The sequence below is a fragment of the Carassius carassius genome, chromosome 19 (genome assembly GCF_963082965.1).
Source record: "Carassius carassius chromosome 19, fCarCar2.1, whole genome shotgun sequence".
NCBI lineage: Eukaryota > Metazoa > Chordata > Actinopteri > Cypriniformes > Cyprinidae > Carassius > Carassius carassius.
Window position 1 is genome coordinate 23,719,058 of NC_081773.1, and position 27,879 is coordinate 23,746,936.

Below are 27,879 nucleotides of genomic sequence, written 5' to 3' on the forward strand. Positions count from 1 at the left end.
CATAAAGTTGGAAGTCCTGTCTGCATGGTGTTGAGTATAGATACTGGTACTTGTTTGTTGTTTTTCCCAGGTGTCTAAGGTGTTGGTGCTGGGATCTGGAGGTCTGTCCATCGGTCAGGCAGGAGAGTTTGACTACTCAGGATCCCAGGCTGTTAAAGCTATGAAGGTGAGAAGTTTTGTTAATCTCTGCTAGTTGTGCATTTTCAATAACCTAGTTCAATCCTTTTCGGACCATTAGCAGCAAATACAGTCTTTTTGAGCACATTTTGTTGAAGATTCATCAGGTTCAAGATGGTGTATAGTAAGCTAGTGAGTGCTAGTCTGTTACTGCTTTGCTATCCTTAGATGAGTTGTTCATCATCAAAAATGCTTGCTGGTAAAGCTAGCTGGGATACTAGCATATCAGCATCCACAACAAAACAGCAGGGCAGCCTTAAGGCCTGTTAGTAACATACACATAATGCCATATTATTATTATTATTATTTTTTGTTTTGAAATCTCTCTTTCGAGACTGTTGTTGGTCTTTTGATGAGTCTTTGTCAGTGTTACTTTAGTATTATTTATATACTAATGAAGTGTTTAGTAATTTTTTCCTTTATTTTTATATTTTCATTTTATTTTTACTTTCAGTTTTAGTCATTTTGCTGTGTGCTTTTGTCACTTTTATTAGATTTTGCTTCAGTGCAAATGAATTTTTATTACTTTTGTTTTTGTTTTAGCAGTTTTAGTAATTAAACTTTTCAATTAGTTTCCATGGCAAAATTCCTACATTAGATTCTTCATGTAATTTAAATATATTTTATTTAGTTTCGGCTTTAATTCAGTACATTTTTTTAAGAATATTTCTAGTATTTGTAGCCTAGTTTATTTTTTTCAAATATTTTAAGGGTTGTTTGTTGTTAATATTATTATTATATATATTTTTTTTATTGTAACATTTTCCAGAAAAGATTTGTACATTTTCCACAGTCAATCATATCTGGTTCCACAGTTCGAGAACCACTGCCCTACTTGAAGCCACAGTACAGGTGTTCTTGCTCACAGCAGTGTTTCTTAATTCTTGTTTCTGTCTACAGGAGGAAAACCTACAAACTGTGCTGATTAACCCCAACATTGCCTCGGTACAGACTAATGAGGTTGGCACCAAGCAGGCAGACTCTGTGTACTTCCTGCCCATCACTCCTGAGTTTGTAACAGAGGTGATCAAGATAGAGCGACCCGATGGCATTCTGCTCTCCATGGGAGGACAGACGGCTCTCAACTGCGGTAGGCATTCAGCATCAAACTTTACCAAATTCACCAACACTGAAAGGCTTGATTGATGGTGCATTATGCTCCTTTCCATTGTGTCAGGGGTGGAGCTCTTTCAGAGTGGCGTTCTGCAGAAATATGGAGTGCAAGTTTTGGGCACACCTGTGGAGTCCATCATGGCCACTGAGGACCGGCAACTCTTTTCAGATAAACTAATGGGGATCAATGAAAAAATAGCTCCCAGTATTGCTGTTAAAACAGTGAGATGGATATTTGCTAAATGTGTCACTGCTCAAAGTTGTGATTCCAAAAACCTTTCACTTTAGATACTACGTTTGACACTGTTTGAAAAGATTTTTGTTGGTAAACGTACTGATGACCGTTTTTGTTTGGAAGGTGGCAGATGCCTTGAAGGCAGCAGATGAGATTGGCTACCCTGTCATGTTGAGATCAGCTTATGCCCTGGGTGGCCTTGGCTCAGGCCTGTGTGCTAGTAAAGAGAAGCTAGAGGACACTGCTCGCAAGGTAAGCTCCGTAAAACATGAAATAACATGATGTTAATATATTTCATTAATGCTTGTGCTCTGAATTTAAAAGTTATCTGCTTTATGATCAGGTATAGGTCAAGAAAGCTTAATGTTTCTTCCTGAACAAAGAGTTTTATTAAAGGTTGTTTATATATACATTATATATATAAAATATAAATATTTTTATCTGTCCAATATCCACTAATAACATTAGTGTTTTGTGCCAAATATTTTAACTTATTTTTTAATAGACACTTTTTTTAAGACACTAAAATACATTTTTAACTTGTCTGCTGTCGGTCCAATAGAATTTTAACTGCTTCACCCATCAAAATTTTTTTTTTTTTTGCATTTTTGTAGCTAGAAGTCTTAAATGCTCTTTTTTTCCCAACTGGGTATGAAGCTGAATTCTGAAAGCTATGGTATGTGTTCTTAGCAAACTCTTATCTCTAGAAGATCAAGGAAAATTGGATTCCTCTTGATATGGCTTCTTTCGTGATGGTTTGGTATCTTGAAAGTTGGTTAAGTCCTTTCACTTTTTCCTGTTCTGTTACAGGCCCTGGCCATGAGCAGCCAGATCCTGGTGGAAAAGTCCTTGCTGGGCTGGAAGGAAGTGGAATATGAGGTGGTTCGAGATGTTGCTGATAATTGTGTCACTGTCTGCAATATGGAGAACTTTGACCCTCTGGGCATCCATACAGGTACCATGATATCTATGTAGAACATGAACATGTTTTGTTAAATTATTCCGAAAATAAAGAGGTGAGGTTCATTTTTCGTGTTATTAAAAAAATTATATTATTATATTATTATATTGTTATTATATTTGAATAATTTTTTAATTACACAATGTATGTATGTTTAAAATGTATGTTTACATATAAGCCTTTAATGAAATGTATTTATATTAATATAACACATTATAAGGTTAGTTTAGGTTGTCAAATGGAATTAATTTTTCATTCAGAAATCTCCACTTATATTGATAATAAAAAAATAAAAGTAAATTAAATCATTTGGAAAAAATTGATCAAGACTTGCATGTATGCAGGGTGTAAGGAAAGCATTTTAGTACATTTTTTTTACCTCAATGGTTACATTAATTTACCTGTTTTAATGTAGTCATTAAATTAAAACTGTTTTTGAGAATTTCTTTTTCTTTTTTTAAATGAAATCGAAATGATATTTTTTAAGAATGTGGTACATGCATGTTAACAAGATTTTTATCTCCTTTTCATCGTCTTTGACATTGATCCTTGCATACACATCCATATTCATAACCCATAAAGCCATGTGAATTTAAACACCAGTTACATCGCATGAGGACATGCACTGTAAATTCTCAAGAGCTTTTGTTAATGGCCCTTTCTGGTCATCCCAAAGGTGACTCCATCGTGGTTGCACCCAGCCAGACTCTGTCCAATGAGGAATACCACATGCTAAGAGAGACTGCTATTAAAGTTGTGCGTCATCTGGGCATTGTGGGAGAGTGCAATATCCAGTATGCCCTGCATCCGTCCTCTCTGGAGTACTGTATCATTGAGGTGAATGCCCGCCTCTCCAGAAGCTCAGCACTGGCTTCCAAAGCCACAGGGTGAGATCATCATAATATATAAATATTTTTAAAGTACTGTATATAGGTATGCAAGCATTATGGGTGCTTAGTTATGTCTTTAGGGACCTCACTGCATTGTATTTGAGTTCATTTAACACTGTATAGATACAGATTTAAGATTAAATTCTTTGGCTTGGTTAGAGTTTTACCTGCAAAACAGACATTTTTCTGTGATCAGCTAAAGGTGTCAGTTTCACACCGTCCTTGGTTTTGCATTTATCGTCACCAAAATATTGAGAACTGACTGCAGCCAAAGTTCTGTGTATGTTGAGAGCCAGACTCTAAAAAACACCCACCCACCACTCTGTCTGTTCAGTGTGAAATGAATCCATATCCTTTGAAAGCATTGATGCCACACGCTCTGTAAGAAGACAAACAAACTGTGTTGAATAAACAGAACAGATTGTATTGTTTTATCAGAAGATCAGTGTGAAGAGGCAAAAATAGTTTTAATACCTAGTGGAGCAATTATTATTTTTTTCCCTAAAAATCAATATGGAGGGTTTTTTGGAAAGCATTGTTCTTTAAACTGTACTGAGGGCAGGTTTATACTCTTTAATAAATCTCAAGAGGTATTTGTAAGTAATTTTAAGATTATTATTATTATTTTTTTTTTTTAACAACTGTTAATTCTTTAATAGAAATACAAGTAGTCACAAGTTAGGTAATGGTTGACATAAAGTAAGTGAAAAAAGGTTATAAATAAATGTCATAGCTTAAATAGTTTGGTCTTGGAAATGTATAGCATTTTTAGTATCTTGACAAACTGGAACACTGTTTGAGACACTTCTGAGATCTTTCTGAAACTCGAGATGAGACAAGTGAAATGACATGACAAAAGTCACAATTTGTTCTCCATATCTCAACTGTTTCTCACAGACCGCAGTGACATTTAAAAAAAATTTTCATAACCATTGTTTTCTTGTAAAAAACATTACTCTACTTTCTGACTCTTTTTAACTAGATATCCACTAGCATTTGTAGCTGCTAAACTAGCACTGGGCATCCCATTGCCGGACATAAAGAATGCAGTGTCGGAGCAGACCACGGCCTGTTTTGAGCCCAGTTTGGATTATATTGTCACCAAAATACCTCGCTGGGATCTGGACCGCTTCCACGGGATGTCTCGGGAGATTGGCAGTGCCATGAAGAGTGTTGGAGAGGTGCGAGTTACCATGGCTACTGAATCTAACACAGATTAAAACTAACCAAAGACCAAATTATGATTTTGAATCTTCGGTGCCAATTTTATTTAAGTCTGTATCACAGTTAATTCAGTGCTGTTGACTTACAGAAACAGAATGACTTCTGTCTCCAACCTCTAATTTTCCTCCCCTCACAGGTCATGGCAGTTGGCCGAACCTTTGAGGAGAGCATCCAGAAGGCTTTGCGTATGTGCCACCCCTCAGTGGACGGCTTTGTACCACGTCTGCCTCTGAAAAGAGCCTGGGCAGAGCAGAGAGACCTTCAGCGAGAGCTCTCGCTGCCTTCAAGTACTCGTATCTTCTCCCTCGCCCAGGTGTGTGACCCGTAGCATTAAGAAAAAGTGCATTAGAGTCTAGATGATAGATTCTGATTCTTTTTGAATCAATATAACAGCCATATTTAATTCAGGCTCATGACTTATGAATCAGTGAGACAGCAGTTTTTACATCTGTCCTAACCCTTTGTGTCCAGATTAGATAGTGTATATATACTCTACTATATAGAAGTTTGGGGTGAGTATGCTGGGTTTTTTTTTCAGCAAGGATGCATTAAATTGATCAAAATTACTGTAAAAAAAAAAACAAAAAAAAAAAAAAAAAATATATATATATATATTAGGGGTGTATATATATAAAAAAAAAATATATAATATATATATATATATATATTAGGGGTGTAACGATACGCGTATGCGTATTGAACCGTTCGGTACGAGGCTTTTGGTTCGGTACGCGGTACGCATTATGGACCAAACGGTTCATTGGACTAATTAATTATATTTGGAAAATAAAAAAAATTGTGAAATATAATGATATGCGTTCAACAAGGTAGCCCAATACCCCAAACGACGTAACAGGCAACGCCCCTGACACCCCCCGAAGAAGAAAAAAACACCAACTTATATGTTTATGTTAGGCTATTCAGTCAGGCGCTCGCTCACTAAGTAATACACGCTGAAGGCTCGTTGCAAAATGGCCAATGCGTTTAACAGACCAGAAATAGAAGATCCTTCAATAACCAACAGGTCTGGTGTTTGGGTGCACTTTGGATTCCCTGTAAGCTATAATGGTGATGGCAAGAGAGTGGTGGATAAAAAAACAACGATATGTCGCATCTAGGGTAGCCTACACCAGCGGGAATACAAAAAAAAAATAAAAACACCAGCGGGAATACTTGAAACATGTCAACTCATTTACGCCGACATCACCTTAGTGTGTCAGTATCTGGGAAAAGACGGAAAAAAGGAGAAACATACACGCATGAAAACTATCCCCACAGCATTTAGACAGACATTTCCAACGGATTCAAACAGGGCAAAAGACATCACCACGGCGTTTGGCTACATTTACGTTATAGCCGCGGATATGAGACCTTACTATTTACCATTCATTCTATCATCACCATTATAGCTTACAGGGAATCCAAAGTGCACCCAAACACCAGACCTGTTGGTTATTGGAGGATCTTCTATTTCTGGTCTGTTAAACGCATTAACCATTTTGCAACGAGCCTTCAGCGCGTACTGAGTGAGCGAGCGCCTTACTCTGTAGTGGAAAACGTAGGTTTTAAGAACATGCTTAATGTAATTGAGCCCCGTTACAATATTCCTTCACGAGCCCATTTCAGACAGACCGTAATTCCTGCTTTGTTCCAAAAAACATAAGCCCTATAGAGAACCAATTGAGTAAAAACACACTCAATATAAAGAGTTATAGAGTTCCATATAAAAAGTTAAATCTTTGTATTTGTTCATAACTAATATTACATTTTCATTTTTTTTTTATAAGGAGCTGTTTTTGTTTTATACAGTATGCTGCTAAGAAAACACCATAGAAGATGGGTAAAGAATAGCTCCATCATTGTTCAATGTAAAAAAAAAAAACATACTTTGTTAGTTTTAATAAATAAAACATTTTTTAAAAATCAAGGAAATTTATCTGCCAATTTTTTCTTTTTGCTGTATCTAAAACGTACCGAACCGTACCGAACCGAACCGTGACACCAGTGTATTGTATCGAACCGAACCGTGAATTTTGTGAACCGTTACACCCCTAATATATAGTGTAATATATATATAAATGTTGTTCTTTAGAACTTTTTACTATTTACTAAATTGAACAATTTAATGCAATTAACTGATTCCCGAGCCATTGGCGAAACTACTTTAGGAGATTTGGTGCAATAGGGTAAATATTCTTTGGGAGTATAATGTCATGTAAACCTTAATTTTAAATAATTATTCGATGAAATACTTCATTCTGATTGGTCAGTCACAGAATTTTGTGGTCAGATATTTTTGTTTTGTAAGACCACTTAAGCGTAGTATTATCCTATTGTCACCGATTTCCTAGTTTCTTAGTGAACTATTTCCACTCTCATTTTTTCTGTTTACATTTAAATCAATGTTTTGTCAATTTGTGGGCAAAATAAACCCCTTCAGGTTGATACAAGACCCCTCTGAATCCCCTGGGCATTCATTAAAAATGAAAATTACCTGTCTGCCTAAAGAGAAAACAGCCTACTTTTCCTCAAAATATGTGTCATGTGAGTGTCAAATGGACAGGTTGATGTTGGCAGATTTATTACGGAATAATTGGTCAAATCCTATCAAGACACGGGACATCAATAACTCTCAAGGTTGGTCTCACTTGTAATACTGGAGTTTGATGTAAGTCTCCAGGCACATCATTTCATTCAAAGCAGGTTATGCCTTCTATTAAGCAGACAGGCTATTAAGTGCTGTGTCCTGATTGGTCCTCCCACAGCGCTATGGCAACAGCCAGTTACAGCTCATTGGGCTCTGCTCTGTATTCAAGGGACACCACCAGCTAACAGCCAACAATCAAGAGCCATTATTTCTCATTTAACAATGACCCAACAATTTCTTGTAGATCACAATCATTTATTAGAAAAGCCTGTTTATGTTCATGCCAATTATAGTATTCTGATCTGATGCTGATTTTATATTATGTTGATTGTTTTGTTTCTTAAGGCCCTTCACAGTGGTGTGACTGTTGATAACATCCATGACCTCACTGCCATAGACAAATGGTTCCTGCACAAACTGAAGCACATTACTGCCATGGAGCAGCTCCTGGGACAGTATACCAGGTGAGAGACTAACAAATACATTCAGACACGCAAAACTGATATTTATAGACAGAACTGCACACCACTTGACCATCAAACTTAAGTACACAGCAGCAAAATTAAAAAGTTAATCACCGCTTTTTTTCTGTATTCTTTTTTGAAAACATTATTATTGGTGATAGTCAGAGAGAGCTTGTATGTATTAAAGTACAAGAGGGTAAATATCATATTACTTGTCAAGATCATATCCCGATCGTTGTCAAAATCACTGGAAATGAATAATTAATATTTTGCCTGTTGAAAATTTCATTGCATTACGGCAATTATATAACATTATAAAATAACTAAAATTTTATTACTGTAATTCTAAAGTCATTCTCATTAGTGTAATGCGTAGATTTATTAAATTACTGTGAAATAAATAAATTATTCAATTACTTGCATGATAAATATTCATTGCTTTGCTTGAAAAACATAAAAAATTTGCTGTATTGCAAAAAAGAAGTCTGGATTCATTATAATTATGAGAATTTGGGATACAAAATAGGTTTAGTTGTAATAAAAAATTATGTTGCAATGCAAAATATCTAAATGGTTCTATTAATACCAATATATCATGCAAAATCATTGTGTAATGTAATGCATTAATATACAGGATCTTGATTCTGATTGGTCAGGTGCAATTCAGGTGCAGTCATATATTTTTTATGACTTGTTTAATGACCACTGAAGTGTATAATTGACTGGTTGTTCCTGACAATCTATTTCCAGTACATTGCCTACTTCTCAGATTCACTTTTTTTCTTTCTTCATCAGTTCAAGCCCTTCTCTTCATTTCGTTATTCACAGGGGTAGCTGTATACCTTTGCCCATATTAGGGATTTTTTTGAGCCCCGTCACTTCTTTCACTTCTGTGATGCATATGTGGAGTTTCTGTTCACCAGTTATGAATGAAACAGATTACATGTGTTTAGTGCTCAGTGATGTGCACTCCGCACTCTTTAAGCACAGTATTGTGTGAAGTCTCACATTTGGTGCGTGGGATAGTGAGGACTGGTTGTCTCTGTCCATTGCTACTGACACTCTACTGTCTCACACTCCTGCTGGTTATAATGCTCTTTACTTTGTTAATAAACAATGGTCAGACTTAAACCCGGACCAGTACATACACTGAGGTTTTTTTTTTTTTTTTTTTACATGAGAAGAGTTTTAATCACCTGAATTGTTTTATGTCCATACAGAGCTTATAAAACATGAATGTTAAGGAAGAAAAATCCACAAATTTTGATTCCAGTGCTCTTTGATCTTTGTTCAAATGTTGTATTGATTTAATGTGTTAAGCATCTTTAGCCAGGATTTTTCTTTTTTGATATTTTCTTTCCTTCCATGTACACTGAAGCTTGAACTTTCTGATGATCAAAGGTTCACAGTTTACTATTTATCTTAAAAATATTTTTTCCTCTAATGATTTTGCATGTATTTACCAAAAAAAGTAAAAATAAAAAGAGCTTAGAAAATGCTATGTAACCAAGCAGTAGAGGAATAAATAGTTAATATTCGGCTAAGTTTAAGAGTCAGCGCATACTGTATGTCTTGAGTTTCTTAATCCATTTTCCACCCTCAGTGCCACAGTGCCGAGAGATCTACTTCTGAAGGCCAAGATGGATGGTTTCTCAGACCGACAGGTTGGTCAGGCTATGAACATTTCAGAGGGAGAAGCTCGGGGGCTCAGGCTCAACCAGAACATCAGACCTTGGGTCAAACAGGTTTGAACCCATTGCCAGAAATATCTGTTTATGATTATAATGACCTTTGCTCCATGATAAATGTTTCTTGTGCTTACTTTCAGATTGATACACTTGCTGCTGAATACCCTGCAGCCACCAATTATTTGTATTGCACTTACCATGGTCAGGTAAACAACTCTATCCAACCTTTATACAGGGTCTTTGATGGTTGAAGCATCTGCATTTTGTCCAATTCCCTGTCTAGACTATTCCATAGTATTTTTCTAGACAATTTTGGTACATGGGAGAAACTGAGGGAAAGCTTAATTTAACATTTAGAGTATTTCTAAACCATTTGAGCACCTAAATGCCCATTACAGAAAATAAATAAGGTGTAAATATGTAAGTTGAAAAGGGAAAATATTATTTAAAAAAATAATTTAATCTAAAATTATTTAAAATTATTTAATTTAAAATTAATTCAACAAAACCAAAAACAAAAAAATCTTACAAAATTCAAACAAAATTTGAATTAATACAATTTTGAAATTCATTGTGGAAGTTGGCACTCGTGACATTACGTGACATCAAATAAAATACAATTTTGCAATACATTATGAAGATTGGAGCTTCTGGTATATGTGTGTGGATGAAACCAATTTTGGTTTGTCCTTCTAACAGGAACATGACTTGGATTTTAAGGATCACGGTATCATGATTGTGGGTTGTGGTCCGTATCACATTGGTGAGTTCAAATCATTCTCAGATTTTTATCACATTCATGTATTATCTTCATTAGTTTTAATGAGCAGTTAGTGAAAGAGCGGGTCAGGGCAGCGTTTCACTCTACTCCCCCACAGGCAGCAGTGTGGAGTTTGACTGGTGTGCGGTGTCAAGCATTCGTGCCCTTAGACAGATGGGCAAGCGTACAGTAGTGGTGAACCATAACCCAGAGACGGTCAGTACGGACTTTGATGAGTGTGACCGTCTGTACTTTGAGGAGTTAACCCTGGAGCGCATCCTGGACATCACACAGCAGGAGGTGAGAGGTCAAAGTTTAGCCTGTGCACCTGGTGCCTTTAAGTAAGTGAAAGGTATTATTCACTTTCATATTTGACAAGGACATTATGAAATGGTCCCATTTCTGAAAATTGTATTATAAAGTGGAGAGTTCTTGATCTAAAATCTGATTGGTTGTGCAAGGCTAAGTTAGCGTTTTGTGATTTATTATTACCAGTACATGTAGTTATTATAAATGCATCTTTTCCTGGCATTAAAAATAAAATGAAAATTGTTCTAGCTATCACAGCTTGACAAAGCCCGGTTTGTCACCATTGTGTTGTTTAAAAAAAGTATTTTTCAAAAAGGAATACTATAGATGGAGGCAAGTCGATTTTTTTTATAATAACTATTGTTATATATTTTTTTTAATAGTTAACAGTAAGACTGGTTTGGTGGACATAATTATTTACTTAGTTAAATATTTTGACATTATTATAAGGAAAACAGTATTGTTCCGATAATAGTACAGGCATTGTAAAGCCTAATATGAAGCGAATGCATTATACTAAATTTATTTTTTGTTCTCCACACTTGCATCCCAAAATCTTTTTCCTGATCTTATCAGGCTGTCTTCTGACATTTTTGAGCTGTGGAATTTTTTTCCCCCCATTTTGTTCCACGCCTCATAAGAAACAACCTGCTTAATACAATGTTCCAATCTCCCCTGTTATCTCGTCTGAAAGTATATAAGAGTTAATGTGTTCTTTTTTTCACTGTTGAAAAAAAAAGTAGTCCTTTATAAAACCGGCAGCAGACAGTCTATACTATAGAATGCGAGCAATTCCTCATTTTCTTCTGTGGTGTTCAGCAATGTGTGACTGTTGACAAGATCCGACTGGTCTTAATGAATATCACAGCAGGACTAACTCCACCAGCGTTAGACTGTTTATGCAGCCAGTGCTATACAAACAACATCATGTGTTTCCACAGAATTCTTTAATGCCTGGATTGGTATTTTAAAATCTCATCACATTTTGAAAAAGTGATATTCAAGCACAACACTGATGGCACATGTTTTCAGCTGCATCTTGAAATAGTTTTCCCATTCTTTTTCTTCATAGGCATTTCAAAAGGAATCACAACATTACAGCATTTGATTCTAACTAAGCATTAAATGTTTTGCAAACAGAAATATAGATATGGCATGTTCAGAATAGCATATTACTATTCTGTATTATTCCTACTGTAAATTCTGGTATGTTTGCTGGTATGTTACGCATACAGATTCAAAAATACAAAATACAATACAATAGATAGTACAGTATACTGTTAACAGTTTTAAGTTATTAACACTATAATCAATTTTAGGGCTGTGTGATCATGAAGAAAAATATGATAACTTGTTACATAATATGAAATGCGATACAATGCTGTAGGTGTGTAAAATACATTGCAATTAAAAAGTGACATAAACAACATAGATGACTTATCTCCTCACACTGGTTTGCTATGCAAGTGCATATTGTGATTTGTACATTTGTGATTATTTGCAATATATTTTTTTAATATAATACATGCTCAGCAGCCCTATACTTTTGTCATTTGAAAAAGTTTTGTGGGAATGAGCAGTCGTTGCCAAGCTATTTTGCTGCTGTTTCTGTTTCCACAGTAACAACCTTCTGTGATTGGTCATTCTTCAGTATTATGTGAAGAGCAGTTCTTCACCGTGATTATGGCAATTAAAAAAAAAAAAGTTAAATAAAGTTGAAATCACACTGCTACAGAATCATATCAAATCACTTAACAACCTCTGGATGAAAAGATTCTAATTTATATTGTGAGAATGTTCTCTATAGAGAGAATAAATGCTGTTTTATGCAGTTTCAGACCTAGACGCCATTATCTCAAGAGACTAACCAGGAGATGCCTCTAAGTGTCTAAGCAGTGTGTGGGGAGCTCATTTCTATTCCCTTTATAGTGATGAAGCCACTAAAGTCTTCACTGATGATGCAAAACCTGACCTTCTCTAACAGCCATTGACTTTTCCATTCAGACACATTATATGCTAGGTGATTAAAGCATGGGTTGATCAAGTGTTTGTTGTTATGCCCAGAGGTTGTAATAAATTCCCAGGCGCTGTGTAGCGATTTATTACCATAACGGTAGTGTGCTCTGATAAACCTGGAGGGAACGGTGTATGAATAGTGAAGTGTGAATACATGTGGTTGCCATCGGAATGTGATGAATGTGATCAGAAGGTATATGATAGCTCTCAAAGCGTAAAATAATGCCATGTCATGTTCCAGGGTCAGCTCCTGGGACCACAGCTCATCCCTAAAACAGAGAGAAAGACAACATCAGTGGATGAGAGTTTAGATTGAGCAATGCCAAATCATTGTGAATTCATGCAATGAATGAGAAATGATTATAGTAATTTGTTAAAACAAAACTCTGATTAAAACCTTCTTTGCTTAAAACAAATTTTCTGTTGTATTAGAGGATGAAGCAAGCTTTATTAAATTCATAAGTAGCACTATTTGTAGTCTTTGGTCATGGGTGGATACAATCAGTCATATGTTAAATTGTTGAGTTGAAAATGTGTAATTATAAAAAGCACTTGTCATTTGGTAGATGTATGTTTACTGAAAGGAATATTTGGGCTTTATAGGAATATTATAATGAATGCAATTGTGCATTTAATGAAATGAAATTATTTGAGCTGTAAGATTGTTTAAATATAGTAGTCATTTTCACTGATGGATGAATGCCTTTGTGTTGCAAAGACTAATGTGGGTCTCAGTTGCACTATGTAAATACACTACTATTCAGAAGTTAGTGGTCAGAACGGGTTTTTGTAAACAAATTAATACTTTAATTCAGCTAGGATGCATTAATCTGCTGGAAAGTAACAGTAAAAAAAACTTACACTGTTACAATAAAAATTTAGTTTCAAGTTCAGTTAATTTGCACTTTTGAACTCTTATTTAGCAAAGAATTCTGGAATAAATGAAGCTGTTGTCAATTGCAATAATAATTAGAAATGTTTCCTAAGCACCAAATTAGCATACTAGCTAAAGTGTCAAAGACTGGAGTAATGACTCCTGAAAATCCAGCTTTAAAATATTTTAACCCCTTTCAAGCTCCCCACATTTGGACAAGTTGGACATAAAGGACATATGCAAAATAGACACAATAGCCGATGTCTGAGAGTTTACGGTTCGTGAATTACTCAGACTGTTATTAATATGGAGGGTATATAGGTTCAAACTTAAACAAAAATAAAACTAATTAAGAATATAATGCATTAAATATTTGAGACTGCCATGTGTATTTTACAGAAGTCTAAAAGATATAATAGTTTAAAAATAAAAAAAAATTGAAGTAATGTCACATTGTTTTTACTGCATTTGTGATCAAATAAATTGAACCTTGGTGTGCACAATTTGACATCTTAAAAAAAAAAAAACTAAATTCCATGCATATTTCTCTAATCAGGGTCTACATATGCCATTTCTCACAGTATTCTCAGTTTCTCACAAAAACCTTTATTTGAATGTTTTTTCTCCTTCCTGTTTATGTCTTTATTATTCACCTTATGGTCACTTTACATTCCAGTCAGTCATTTCTTTCCAGTTATGTGGGCTGTTCTTGACCAGAATACATTACAGTGTGGATCAGGATTTATGGCGATAGTCAGAAGTGTTTCATGCAAGACTAAGACTTTAGACACTTTCCATCCCTCCACAGGCCTGCACTGGCTGTATAGTATCTGTGGGTGGGCAGATCCCCAATAACCTGGCCATGCCCCTGCACCTGAATGGGGTGAAGATTCTGGGAACAAGTCCTCTTCAGATTGATCGTGCAGAAGAGAGATCTGTATTCTCCTCCATACTGGATGATCTGGGTGTAGGTCAGGCCCCATGGCGGGCTCTCAGCTCACTGGTAAGGCTAGTTTCACTTCACAACACCCTTCATCTGTGGTTTATTTCAGGAGAGATGAAAGAGGTGTTGTTACTGGTTCTTAATTTTAAATGCTTTTAATCGAACCATTAAATAATTATGTATGCCGCTATCTTGATGATTCACATCATGTTCAAGGATAAAAGGGACAGGATTTGCTGGAGTTTGTTGATTTGGGTCAATTGAGTAATATAGATGTGATTTTGCAGTAATCGTGAACACAACCTGCTTTACTTATGCATTTTCTCGTTTAATTAATAATTTATTGCTCCATTCATTTGAAGGCTTTTAAGAAATCACCCACTCACATGGCCATGCAGACGTTCTTCCAATATAGTTGCATTTCCAGACTTTCATTTCTACAAATGCTGCATTCACCCCAATACTCCAGAGGTGTCAGAGTGCTTTCAAACAGCAAACATTAGAAGTGCTGAAACATGTTGACTGGAAGCATGCTCGCTGGTCCGTTAGCTACATCCAGCCTTTTTGCCGCGGGCCATGGAAGCGAAGAGCTGTAGTTGGTGTGATGAAGGGGGGAGAAATAGGGCATTCTGCCCCACGGCACTGCCCACTCACCCTCCGCTGGTCTCTGTCTCACTGCTAAGGGTACATCCAGCATTTTAATGGTCTCCCTGTTGTTGAAACAAGCCAGAAAGGCAGTAGAGATCAGCAGAATCTTTTGGGATTCTGCGGTTTGCTCCGTGTGCTGTTTCTGTCTAGAAGACTAGTGCTTAGGAAAGGTGAAAAGAGAGGATATAGTTGCTTCCTTATGTCACACAGTCCACAAAAAAAAATAAAAATTTCAGCATTTAGTCGGTGTGTCACTCCAAACCTGCACTCCTTTTTTTCCATATAATCTACAAAAAAAGCACCATAAAAGACATGCCATGTAGTGTATTCCAAATCTTTTAAAGCTTTTCAATAGAGTGCTGTAGGAACGAGTCTTAAAACTCAAACGAGTTAGTATTTTTGCATTTCTGGTTCCATTGTCCCAAAGTCATTGGGTTTTCTTTCATTTGAATTGTATCTGAGAATTAGTAGTACAAAAAAGAGGAGCATAGCAAAATAAAATATTAAAGAATTCTCTGAAAATCATTAGGTTTTTAGAATGGGTTTTGGTTAAATGTCCAAAATAAGGTCTGTGGATAACTTAAACATATTTTATATTTTATACTACAAATTAAAATAAATCGGTAAGATATTTTTAGTAAGCTTTTATGTGCTTTTAAAAAAATACTAACCAATGGCTATTTGGGACTAAAGAGGTTGTCAAGATATTAAAAAGCATCATGCCAAACAGAAAAACTCTCCACTCATCTCCACTCCAGCTCTCCAAAATATCCACTTATTAGTCTGCTTTTACAGCCTCCTTGTGTTTCTTGCAAACTATTCTAACTCCAATTATCCAACTGGTAGACTCTTTTTACTGAAGGAAATGGGGCGATGCTAACTTCTGGGTTGACTCAGATAAATGTAATTCTTGCAAAACTTTTATATCTTTAAGGCCCGACTTCAAAGACAGGGCTTACAATAAGCCAGGATTGGGCCATAGATCAATTAGGACATTTAAGTAACTTTTATAAATGTTAGAATACTGATGTGTACCTTGAGACTAAAAAAAGGAACTGACATATTTTAGGATCAGTCACTGAAAGTTTCTTTCAGCCCAGACATGCATTTTAGTCTGGGACTAGACTTAAGCCTTGTCTCTGAAACTGGAGATATATGAGGTACAGATGAAATTTGTCATTTTTTTTAGTTGATCCACCCGTATACAGTAAACTCACAAATGGATACTTAGATGTTCATTTTAATTTTAGATTTGTTCAATATAATACTTTTATGTATGCATTTTAGCTTTAGTTATAGGCAGTATTTTCTCCAATACATTTGGTAAAGGTTAATTCCACTTGCTAATAACAGTCTGCTCCAAAACATGGTTTTTAAATCTTGTAGTTTTTTTTCTCTGTGAAGTAGCCAGTTCACAAAGCATTAAAAGTAAGGTGAATAGATGTGGTCGACGGTAATTGCCTGGCCCTTTGCCCACAGTCTGGGATTCAAATAGAGAATAGAGCACAAGAAGCCTGACCTCATCTGCTACACATACTAGGTGATGTCGTGCAGCTGATTGCAAAGAGATATATAATTTGTCTTTTTCAGGAGGATGCTGTTTCTTTTGCCAGTACCGTGGGCTACCCTTGCCTCCTGCGGCCATCCTATGTTCTGAGGTGAGTACAAGGGGATCGGTGAAGTCAGGACACAAGCACAGTATGGAATTGACTCCCCGTGTGATGCTTTTGTATCTCTTTGGCAGAATTTTGTGGGATAAAAAAAAGCCAAAAATGTAATCACATTTCACTAATATTGTTTCCCTCCAATGATTGAAATCTACTGCAGCTGGATTAGTTACTGAACAAACCAACTTGATTGGTGAATGAATCATTCAAATGGTGCATTTAAAAAGAATCCACTCAAAAGAGTGATTCTCTAATCCAACAAATCAGTAAACAGCTACATAGGGCATTATTTTCAGTGAATTGATTATTTGAATGAATAAAAACAACAATAATAAATTATAAAGTAAAAATTTCCTCACCTATGGTCACTTTCTGCTACTATGAGTTGTCATTGTATGGAAAAGACCAAAGTGAATGTTTCGGACCAAAAGAAAGTCAGCCTGTAGAAATCTTGGGTAGGATGCAATTCACCCACGTTACAAGACGCTCAGATTGGCAGGACTTGAACAGCTAATTTGCACATAATCAGACAGTAGGCATCTATTTTGAGTGCCGCAATGAGAAAATTTGTTTCTCTTATCTTGTAAACAGACATATGAAACTAAAGCTAAATGAAAGTAATTTATTTATTTATCACTAGCAAAATCTGTATACCTTTTTACGGTATAAATCAACACCCACACACAATATAGTCTCTTGCAGAGACAGTGATTTGCTTTTTGTTTTCAAGAAAACCCAGCTGCCAAAATCAGGCCTTTTTTTACTTCTTTCATTCATTTGAATATTTACTGCCCTGTGTATGCCCATCACCACTTAGCTGCTCAGTTGAGACCCGTGTTTTGAGTCCTGCTCTGTGTTTCTGTGGGTGATTGTTGCCAGCTGTGGTTTGGCATCGTTATATTGCCTAAACCCGTGCCTGAGGCTCAGACTCTCAGGGACTGCAGCTCCAACACAGAACCTGACAGAAACACTGCCAGTTCATCTGGACTGTGAAACGCTTGATACTGAAGAGAGCTTAGGGCTGTCTCAGTATGTTTCCCACTTGTCTCTCTGTGTTCACTGTATTTTGACGGTTAAACAGTGTAAAGGTAAGTAGTGATCACCTGCTATTTTTAATATTTTATTATGGGATGCAACCAGAGTTTAAAATGAACTTTTTGACTTAATAAACGTATTAATTTTTTTAATGAAAAAAGGTGCACACACAACCCAAATTGTACTATGGACGTGTCCATATATGTGGATGATAATTTGATCAGGTGCAGTTACCCTTCTAAACTGTGCAGTTAGACATCTGGCTATTCCACAAATGTTAGCTGCAGGGCTGATGCCATTAAAATCCCCCAAAAATAATTTTTTATCTCTGTATGAAACACATTCAGCGCTGATCGCCTCGAGGAACAGCTGACCCAAATATATTTCTCTAGTTTGCTTTTTCTCTCTTCCTTTCTTCATTTACACAACTCCACATATCTTTGCGTCTGTTAGGTTTGACTCTACAACCATCGAATCATGTTTTTGTCTCTTGATGGGCTCATTTAAATGTCAGAGTGATAAATGATGAGAATCTTTTGTTTCCAGTGGCTCAGCCATGAATGTGGTGTACGGTGAAGATGAGATGAAACGTTTCCTGGAGGAAGCCACGCAGGTGTCACAGGTGAGATCGACACATTTAACCATTTGGCCCGTTCGCAGCATAAATAACTTAACCTGAAGTGTGTTGGTTTTGTCATGTATTATGTAACATGCAGCCTTTTTAGCCATTATCACAAATGCATGATGTTCTTGAAATTACATTTCATCATATCTGTACACAACCTTTAGGAAAATATGCTCTAAAGAGGTTTTTATTAAAAAAATAAAAAACTCACCAAGCTCATTTCCAGCAGCTCCAGTTTTTCTTTACCTCAGGGCCAGTATTGATTTTCATCTGTTCCTGCTGCCCCTTACAGTTTTAAACTAAAGAGTGCAGTAGTTTTCCTGAGTCAAGCAAAACCGTTTTACCATCACTGTCACCATCACTGAGCCATTCATGAGTACATAAGGAATGATATTGAGTATTTTTTCACCATATTTTTTATTAATTGCCATCACTAGAAAAAAAATTATTTAATTTGATTTTATATTTTCGTGCTTGTAAATTATTCAGACTTGTAGCTACAGGATGTAGAGAACTATTGAAGTATTGCAGCTCATGGCAATATTTTCATAAAATCAATGTTTTTTTCTACTTCAAACCAAATCAAGACTATTAACTTTATATCTGAAATGTGAAGCATAGCAGGTTGTTAAATAAAGTTAAATGCCTCATCAATGTTTGAATGCATTTTAACCATGCGGCTCTGCTAATTCATTCAATGTTTCAGTAAATTTTGCTAAAAGTCAAAGATTGTTATGCTAAAAGTAAAATTTTCTGAATTTGACTCTGGCATATAGACAGCCTCTATGCTTACATAATGGTATCCAATTGCAGAGTCGTAGCCCTGGTGAATGGAGAAGCACGACAAAAAGCGGCGAGGCACAATGGTCAAAGATGTCTAGCACATATTTACATGGAATAACCAATTAAAAAGCAGCTGAGCTTTGTAAACACCTCAGAGTAATCATGTCATCTCCATAAAAATTATGATTTCTAAAAAAGTGTTCCTGTAGCTCAATTGGTAGAGCATTGCGATATCAAGTGCAAGGTTGGGGGTTCGATTCCCTGGGAACACATGATAGGTAAAAATTGATAGCCTGAATGCACTGTAAGTCGCTTTGGATAAAAGCGTCTGCTAAATGCATACATTTAATTTAATTTTAAATTTAAAACAAATTTACCGGGATTTTTGAAAAGGTCCTGTTCACACATGATTTATTAATGGTAACTTACCGGTAATTTACCAGTGAAGACTGTATGTGTGAAAGGGGCTAAACTCTTCCTCTGTATACGCTGTGAATTTGAATTGCGTTCTAAAAACGTTCATCTGGGAAAACGGCGTGCATTATTTCACAATTTTTTGTAAAGTAAATCATTAAAAACCCTTGCCAACACAGGAGGACATCAACCTATTTCTAAATATGCCATGTATTGTACATCGCGATTTTAAAATAAAAGTTTCTGCATGTGGCCAAATATAAAAATTTGAAAAAAGTGAAACGTCACAATGCCTTTTGCTCCCTCTGCAGGTATTTGTTTTAATACATAATGTACTTAATTTGGTAATGTTCAAATTATAAATAGGCATATTACATAATGTATTTTAACAGTGTTGTTCAGTACAATCATATAATTTTTTGGTTTTGGTATTTTATTTAGCCAATTATTATTGCCTCATCGTTAGTTTATACATATATAAACAGTCATACTATAGCCTGTTTTTCACTTGGGTATGTTTGTGTTACTAAAAAAATATAAAAATCAGTAGATTACTTGATTACCAAAATAATCATTAGTTACAGCCCTATATTAGTTAAAATATTTCTAAATTCAACTGCATTGTTTTACTTTTTGCAATTAAAAGACAAATATTTTGTCACTGAAAATTTATTAAAAATAGTGTTAAAATATTGTCATGTTCTAGTGAACCAAGTATCTGTATTTTGTCTCATCTCATGAGCTAAGTGTTTTGTCACACCCCTAGTGTCGATAAGTGGTGATTTAGCGCATTATTTTTAAAGTGTATGATTCAGCTTTCATTCTGCAGGTCAGTCATATATTCATGAAAAAGAAAATCAGTTTGAATAAAGAAAGCAATAACTTTGCCATAAATGTTTAAGTTTCCACAGTCATTGCATGCTTTGCATGTGCTGCCCCACCCTGCCCCTGGAAAAAATTCAGGCTCAGGATTATTTTTTGCTTTAACCCCTGTGACAGATGTGAACTAAAAGCCACAGAACTCCAACAGTGATTTCATGAGGTATTTTACTTCACAGTCCTATAACAGTGCATATCAATTATATATACAGTACAGACCAAAAGTTTGGAAACATTACTATTTTTAATGTTTTGAAAGAAGTTTCTTCTGCTCATCAAGCCTGCATTTATTTGATCAAAAATACAGAAAAAACAAGAATATTGTGAAATATTATTACAACTTAAAATAATAGTTTTCTATTTTAATATACTTTAAAAAAATAATTTATTCCTGTGATGCAAAGCTGAATTTTCAGCATCATTACGCCAGCCTTCAGTGTCACATGTAACATCCAGTCACATGATCACATGATCATTTAGAAATCATTCTAATATTCTGATTTATTATGAGTGTTGGAAACAGTTCTGCTGTCTAATATATTTGATGAATAAAAGGTTAAAAAGAACTGCATTTATTAAAAAAAAAAAAAAATCTAATAATATATATTCTAATAATATATTCTCTTTACTATCACTTTTTATCAATTTAACACATCCTTGCTGAATAAAAGTATTGATTTTATTTAAAAAAAAGAAAGAAAAAAAATGACTGACCCCAAATTACTGACCAGTAGTGTATATTGTTATTACAAAATATTTATATTGTAAAAACATAGCTTCTTTTTTTTTTTTTTTACTTTTTTATTCATCAAAGTATCCTAAAAAAGTATCACATGTTCGGAAAAAATATTAAGCAGCAGAACTGTTTCCAACTTTGATAATGAATCATCATATTAGAATGATTTCTAAAGGATCATGTGATAATGATGCTAAAAATTCAGCTTTGCATCACAGAAATAAATTATAATTTAAAGTATAATAAATTTAAAAACAATTATTTTAAATTGTAATAATATATCACAATATTACATTTTTTTCTGTATTTTTGATCAAATAAATGCAGGCTTGATGAGCAGAAGAAACTTCTTTCAAAAACATTAAAAATAATAATGTTTACAAACTTTTGGTCTGTTCTGTATGTATGTGTATATATATATATATATATATATATATATATATATATATATATATATATATAGCATTTTCTATTTAAATATATTTAAAAATGTTACAGGTTAAATTGCCACACAGGTAAAATTAAACGGTGTGAAAGGCTGAAATAATCAATATCTAGATCTGTACATCAGTACCTCATTCAATGAAAATCTAAAAACCTAAAAGCGTCACTTTCCCACCTACATTTGTATTTTAGTGTTTGTCAGGGTACATTATAAAGCTAGTCAAATGACTAATGGATATTATAAGATTGTATTAGAGACAGGTCTTTCAGTCAGGTGCTGGGTTGAAAGGTTTTATTCTGCAAAGCATTATGCTTATATTGACTTAAGTAACAGAAATGACCCTGTGTTGCATGAGGCTCAGGTTGGTGTGGCTGTTAGAGACGGTTAACAATTCTGGAAAGCACTTCACGGACACTCTGTCCTTGTTAATGTACAGGTTTAGCCTTGAAAGGCCCTTTGAATCAGCTTTTCAATACAGTATTTTCGATGCCCTTTGCAGTATTTACTTTTTTTTTAGCAACGGTGTTAGTAACAGCATTTTCTTGGGAATAGGATCATCCTGTTGTCATCACTAAATTCGTCCGAGGTGCCAGAGAAGTGGAAGTGGATGCAGTAGCCAAAATGGGCAAGGTGAGAGATGCTAGAATAATTTTCCAACAGACAATGCGTAACATTAGTAAAATAACTGCTATCCCACACACCCACACATAAAAAGACAAAAAAAAGACACAAAAAAAACACTTAAAAAACCCTTAAAAAAATAAAAGATGTCTCAGTCTGCTTCAGTCTAAAAAAATGCTTGTATGTTCCTTATTTTTTTGTTTCATCAAGGCTTTAGCACATAATTTTTGTGGTAAGTAAAATTAGGATTATGGAAGGAATATGACATCTAGTTTTGCACTAAAGCGATTATAATCCTAAAGGAATAGTTCACCCAAAATTGAAAATTGGGTAAGACTTTAATTTAAGGACTGGCTGTCACTATGCATAGTACTAGCATATTTGCTGTTTGTAAAGCATATATTACTCATAACCATATTTTAAATCCCTTAAAGGGATATTTCACCCGAAAATGACAACCAAAATGGTTTTATTCACCCTCATATCATTCTAAAGATGTATGAATTTCTTTGTTGAACATAAAAGTAGATCTTAGAAAACTGTTTAAAATAGTTGTTGGTCCCCATTGACTTCCTTCCATAGTATTTCTTTCCATACTATGGAAGTCAATGGGGACCACCAACAGCATTTCTTTCTTTTGTGTTCAACATAAGAAAGAAACTAACAGGTTTGGAATGCCATGAGGGTGAGTAATTTGCCAAGATCTTCATTTTCGGGTGAATTATTCCTTTAATCCTGTTTAGTACCAGAACTTAACAACTACCTTACTAACTATGAAAAAGCAGTAATTAAGAGTTTGAGGCTAAAGCTATAGATAATCGTTTAATAGTGGGAATTGAACCATAAATTAAAGTGTGCCGAACATTGTAATCATTCAGTTGACTCATGTTGTTCTAGAAGTTTCTTTCAAACAATCTGACTGCTCACACCTAAACTGAAGCTATTCTAGTTCCAGTGTGTGATCAGTTATTAAATTACATCTAAAATTTTCAGCATAAAACATATTGCATGAGTCTTACCCCTTCAAATTGATGTTTGCTAACAGGAACAAATAAATGGTCCATTTTAGTCCCAGCTCTAAAGGACTTGATTTCATCTCAACAGTCTATCACTCAGTGCTTAAGTGACTGGGAGTTCAGGGTACAGGATGTTACTCGTCTCATTTTGTATATTCATAAACTTGCATATTGTTTTGCAATAACAACACTCAAAAGCTAGTACCATCAACAAAAGTAAAGACACTTTCAAAAGGTATCGAGATGCAACCATTGCAATCAGTTGATGGTTGGGAAAAGTGCAATCAAACACATAAGCCCTTCTATGATTTGAACAATGCAAATATAAAGCTAGCTGAATTAATAAATGATTATTGTATTAAAATCAGCCTTAAGTATGGTTGTGGTTACAGGTGCTGGCTCATGCTATCACAGAGCATGTGGAGGACGCAGGAGTGCACTCAGGAGACGCCACACTCATACTGCCCACCCAGACCATCAGCCAGGGAGCTCTGGAGAAGGTCTCAACTTCATTTTTATTCAACAAAGCTTGCTGTGTGAAGCTGGTTTGCACCTTATCCAGGCAGAATTTTAATTTTTTGTTTTGTTTTGCTTTTTCATCACATTTTAACACATTTATTCAATCCTCATCCAATTTATTTAGTGCACCGTTTGTTGTACAATACGTTTCTGCATCAGGTGTTTTCTTTAAAACGTTGTGCCTTTTTCCATTCCCAACATAATGCTGAAACCATTACTAAAATTTGCATTGTTTACTGTGATATCCAATTTGTTCAGGAAAATCGAAACTGGAAACACAAAACATATGCTGGTGTCATTTTTAATCTAAAGTTTCTTTCAGTGTGGTCTTGATTGTGTATTTCATGAGCCACAGATGTGACTTTTCATTTTCCTTCGAGCTGAGGCAAAAATAGCCTGTGTGTTTGTGAAATCTACCTCTTAAAACAAATCTGACAAAACGTGTTTATTACCAGCAAAGTGAGAGGGCCAGCGGTCCATCAAAGTCTTCTCTTTTCAGCTGCCTCGGTTTATCAGAGTACATTTGATTGCTGTAAATTTGATAGGAAATGCATAACTCAGACTGTGATTGATGTTTTCTGACTTTGTGTACATTAAGACTTTTGAGTTATTACTTGTAGTTTATATTTATATATTTTTTATTTTAGGTGAAGACTGCTACACAGAAAATTGCAAAGGCGTTTGAGATTTCAGGGCCATTTAACACTCAATTTTTGGTGAAGGGCAATGATGTAATGGTAAGTTATTGGTGCTTCATGAAAAATATGTCTGTGACTTTAAAAAAGATAGAAATTTGAACAATTACTTTTTCAATGGCGGTGAACCGACTACATTTAGAAACATTTTTGATCCAGAATTATTATTAGTACTACTTTCCATTTTTTTTCTCTTATTTACTCTGTAATTTATGCTTTCTACTGAAAACACTGGGTCAAAGTAAGGACAAGATAAATCATGCTTTGCTGTTGAGGTTTTATTCCGCTTTATAATTGTAATTTGTGGAATATGTCTGCTGGTTACTCAAGAGGACCATGTGTTTCTGTCTCAGGTGATCGAGTGTAACCTGCGTGCATCTCGATCTTTCCCTTTCGTCTCTAAAACTATTGGTGTGGACCTCATCGATGTGGCTACCAGGGTCATGGTGGGTGAACCACTGGATGAGTCTCGTCTGCCCTCCCTAGAAAACCCAATCATTCCAGTCGACTTTGTTGGCATTAAGGTAAGTATGTGTGTTAAGTAAAGTAAATGTGTGTTAGAGCTATGAACTAGCAGTTAGCACACATGCTTTTTATTGTAGTTTATATTATCAATGTATTAAATCTATAATTTGTATATAGACAGAAAATTACAAATGAAACATGGGCAAATAAAATAAATGTATTTAAAACATATTTTTAAAAGATTTTATCTATAAACTAGGTTGCATTTATTTAATCAAATAAAGTAAAACAGTAATACTGTGGAATAGTATTAAAACTTTAAATTACTATTTTCTATTTTAATGTATTTTAAAGTGCAATTTATTCCTGTGATGACAAAGTGGAATTTTCAGCAGCCATTATTCCAGTATTCAGTGTCACGTGATCCTACATAATTTACATAGTACACACACTGCACACAAAAAAAACTATTTTTTTATATGATGAATTGTTGGATATCACAAAAAAAAAAAAAACCTTAATGCACATTTCTAGCATAATATTACATACCACATAATGTTTAGAGGTTTATTTGTTTTTTACTTTTCAGGTAACTACTTACTACTTGCTGAACAAGCCAGTTAATCAGCTTTAAATGTGACTGATTGTACAATTAAATGAGTAAAGTGTTAGTGCTGGTTTGTATCACAGGTTCAGGAGTCAAAGTAGTTACGTGAATCTAAGACACTTGCCGCCTGAGTGGTGTCTCTATTCTCCCAAAGTCATTTCCTGTGAAATGATCGAGGAGTCTCAGTGCAATAGCCGCAAAGAGGAGCCAATCACAAGGGAATAATCCCCGTCTCCTGCCAATCTCAAAGTTTTAAATACCTCATTTAGTGCTGAGAGGAATTTTAAACAGCTAACTGGATGTATCTGTTGGAGAGAGACGTATAAGGGATTTACACTCTCTTGCCAGATTAAAGCTTCATTCTCTCTCTCTTTTTCAAATGCATCTCTGGTGATCTTTTTCTTCAGTTTCCCATAAGAAAAAGATGGCATGAATGAAATCTCACAAGTCATTTGTTTCTTCTCCTGAAAGTGCAAATGGAAATGTATAATATAAAAAGTGAAAAAAGGGAATAGATATATAATCTAATCTAATATTATATTATATTGCAAGTGCATATTTTTCTTTTATTCAGCATTCACATTATTCATTGTCATCATTAATCAAGTCACAGCAAAGAATGTTAATAATGGTAGTTCAATATTTCATATAAAATGCTGTTCTTTTGAAATATCTATTCAAAGAATAAGGAAAAAAGAGTATTCGTTTCCACAAAAATATTAAGCAGCACAACTGTTTTCAACATTGATAATAATAATAATAATAATAAATGTTTCTTATGCTACGTCTACATTAAAAGATACATTTAAAAATGGCATTTTCATTTTAAAACCCCCTCCGTCCACACTAGCGTTTTCAAGCATTTTCCAAAAGTTTCTCATCCACACTGAAACATCAGAAAATGTAAAATTCACTTTACTGTGCATGAGTAAAGCCTCAAAAAGCTCATTGAGATGATACAGATGGAACAGACATTTTCCTGCAATTCTTCTGACAGGATCATTTTATTTAGAAAAAAAACAAAACTCAGCATACACTGAAGCGTCCAGATCACAATCACTCACGATTGTATGTCTGATCTAAAAGGCAACTGCCCTCACATTTTGCCATCTTTGCAGGACTGTGATATGAAGAGTGTACATAGAAACACATCTGTAGCAATAGTGTGAAAGTGAATAGCACATAAATGGCACAATAACGGTATAAACATAGATATTTATTGACACTATATGTCTCACATGATTAAATGTGTTATCGTTTTCAAAAGCCTCAGTTTCCCAGACTACACTACAACATGAAAATGGCATTTTCAAATGTATCCACTTTGTAGAACATTTTTAAAAAGGTAAATTTTCCTTGACCAAAACGCCATCTCAGTGTGGACGGATGGCCAAAACGGAGAGAGAAAAAGACACGTTTTCAAACAAAAATGTGTTAGTGTGGACAAAGCCTTGAGCACCAAATCAGCATATTACAAAGATTTTTGAAGGATCATTTGACTAAAGATGGCTACAGAAAGTTCAAGTTTGCCATAACAGAAATAAATTACATTTTAAAATACATTGAAATATAAACGGTTATATTAAACTGCAGTAATATGTAAGAATATATTTTTCAGTTTTTACTGTATTTGTCAACTTAATGCCGGCTTGGTGAGCATAAGAGACTTTGTTCAAATGTTACAGACCCGAAACATTTAAACAATAATGTATACGTAATATTTATGATATTTTCCCTTTTTTATTTTATGGCATATTGAGAGTGAAACATCAGTGGTAAGGATAAAGGGACTTTAAATTAATTGAGCATGGAGTTAAATTCTGTCAGAGCAGTCCGATTCAGGATATAATATAAATAAATATGACAGTGTCCACATTGGTACATTATCCTGTTTCATATTTCCTCTGTTTGTGTCAAGCTGGGTAGTGTCTCAGAAACAGTGCTTTTCCTGCCTAACAAGTCCCAAATGTGAAGTCTGTACCATCTTCCTCAGCTACACAGACTGCTGTTGGATGAAAGTCAGCATGTAAGAGTTTTTCAGAGAGCATGGACACACTCCTTTGTGTTGCATGAAAGTGCTTGTTATCCTTTTTCGGGAATCTGTGCCTCACTGTGTCCATGAAGATAATCCAGATCTCCATCTTAAGATCCAATACAAATTTGTTCATTGATTTTTCTACATCTGTCTGTTGGCATTATACAATGTGATTGTTGGTTACAATATTTGCAATTTTCCTCTTGTAATGTATGCAGCGAACCATTGGTACAAGGAAGGCCTGGTTTCCCTCGCAGGGTAGTGTGAATCCTCAGGGGGTTTAGTAGTAAATAATGTATCTGCTATGACGATGAACTGACTCTGGAACGGTGCCCGGTTTTGAATAATAGTAGTAGTAGAAGTAGTAGTAGTGTCCTTCACCTCCACA

General features: G+C 35.0%; 1 protein-coding gene across 3 annotated transcripts in view; it reads left to right on the forward strand.

Moving 5' to 3' along the window:
- Window positions 1-27,879, forward strand: part of cps1 (carbamoyl-phosphate synthase 1, mitochondrial) — a 38,479-nt gene that overhangs the window by 4,617 nt on the left and 5,983 nt on the right. For 2 of the 3 annotated variants that reach the window (XM_059500416.1, XM_059500417.1), the window contains exons 13-32: window positions 71-166; window positions 1,078-1,267; window positions 1,355-1,512; window positions 1,649-1,777; window positions 2,336-2,480; window positions 3,163-3,373; window positions 4,359-4,557; window positions 4,737-4,913; window positions 7,593-7,711; window positions 9,315-9,456; window positions 9,540-9,605; window positions 10,099-10,162; window positions 10,278-10,459; window positions 14,167-14,361; window positions 16,540-16,607; window positions 18,198-18,273; window positions 22,086-22,163; window positions 23,563-23,670; window positions 24,337-24,426; window positions 24,738-24,908. In XM_059500416.1, the coding sequence (XP_059356399.1) occupies window positions 71-166; window positions 1,078-1,267; window positions 1,355-1,512; window positions 1,649-1,777; window positions 2,336-2,480; window positions 3,163-3,373; window positions 4,359-4,557; window positions 4,737-4,913; window positions 7,593-7,711; window positions 9,315-9,456; window positions 9,540-9,605; window positions 10,099-10,162; window positions 10,278-10,459; window positions 14,167-14,361; window positions 16,540-16,607; window positions 18,198-18,273; window positions 22,086-22,163; window positions 23,563-23,670; window positions 24,337-24,426; window positions 24,738-24,908 (2,664 nt within the window). The remainder of the gene's footprint in view (window positions 1-70; window positions 167-1,077; window positions 1,268-1,354; window positions 1,513-1,648; window positions 1,778-2,335; window positions 2,481-3,162; window positions 3,374-4,358; window positions 4,558-4,736; window positions 4,914-7,592; window positions 7,712-9,314; window positions 9,457-9,539; window positions 9,606-10,098; window positions 10,163-10,277; window positions 10,460-14,166; window positions 14,362-16,539; window positions 16,608-18,197; window positions 18,274-22,085; window positions 22,164-23,562; window positions 23,671-24,336; window positions 24,427-24,737; window positions 24,909-27,879) is intronic. The other variant, XM_059500418.1, reaches the window with a different exon arrangement.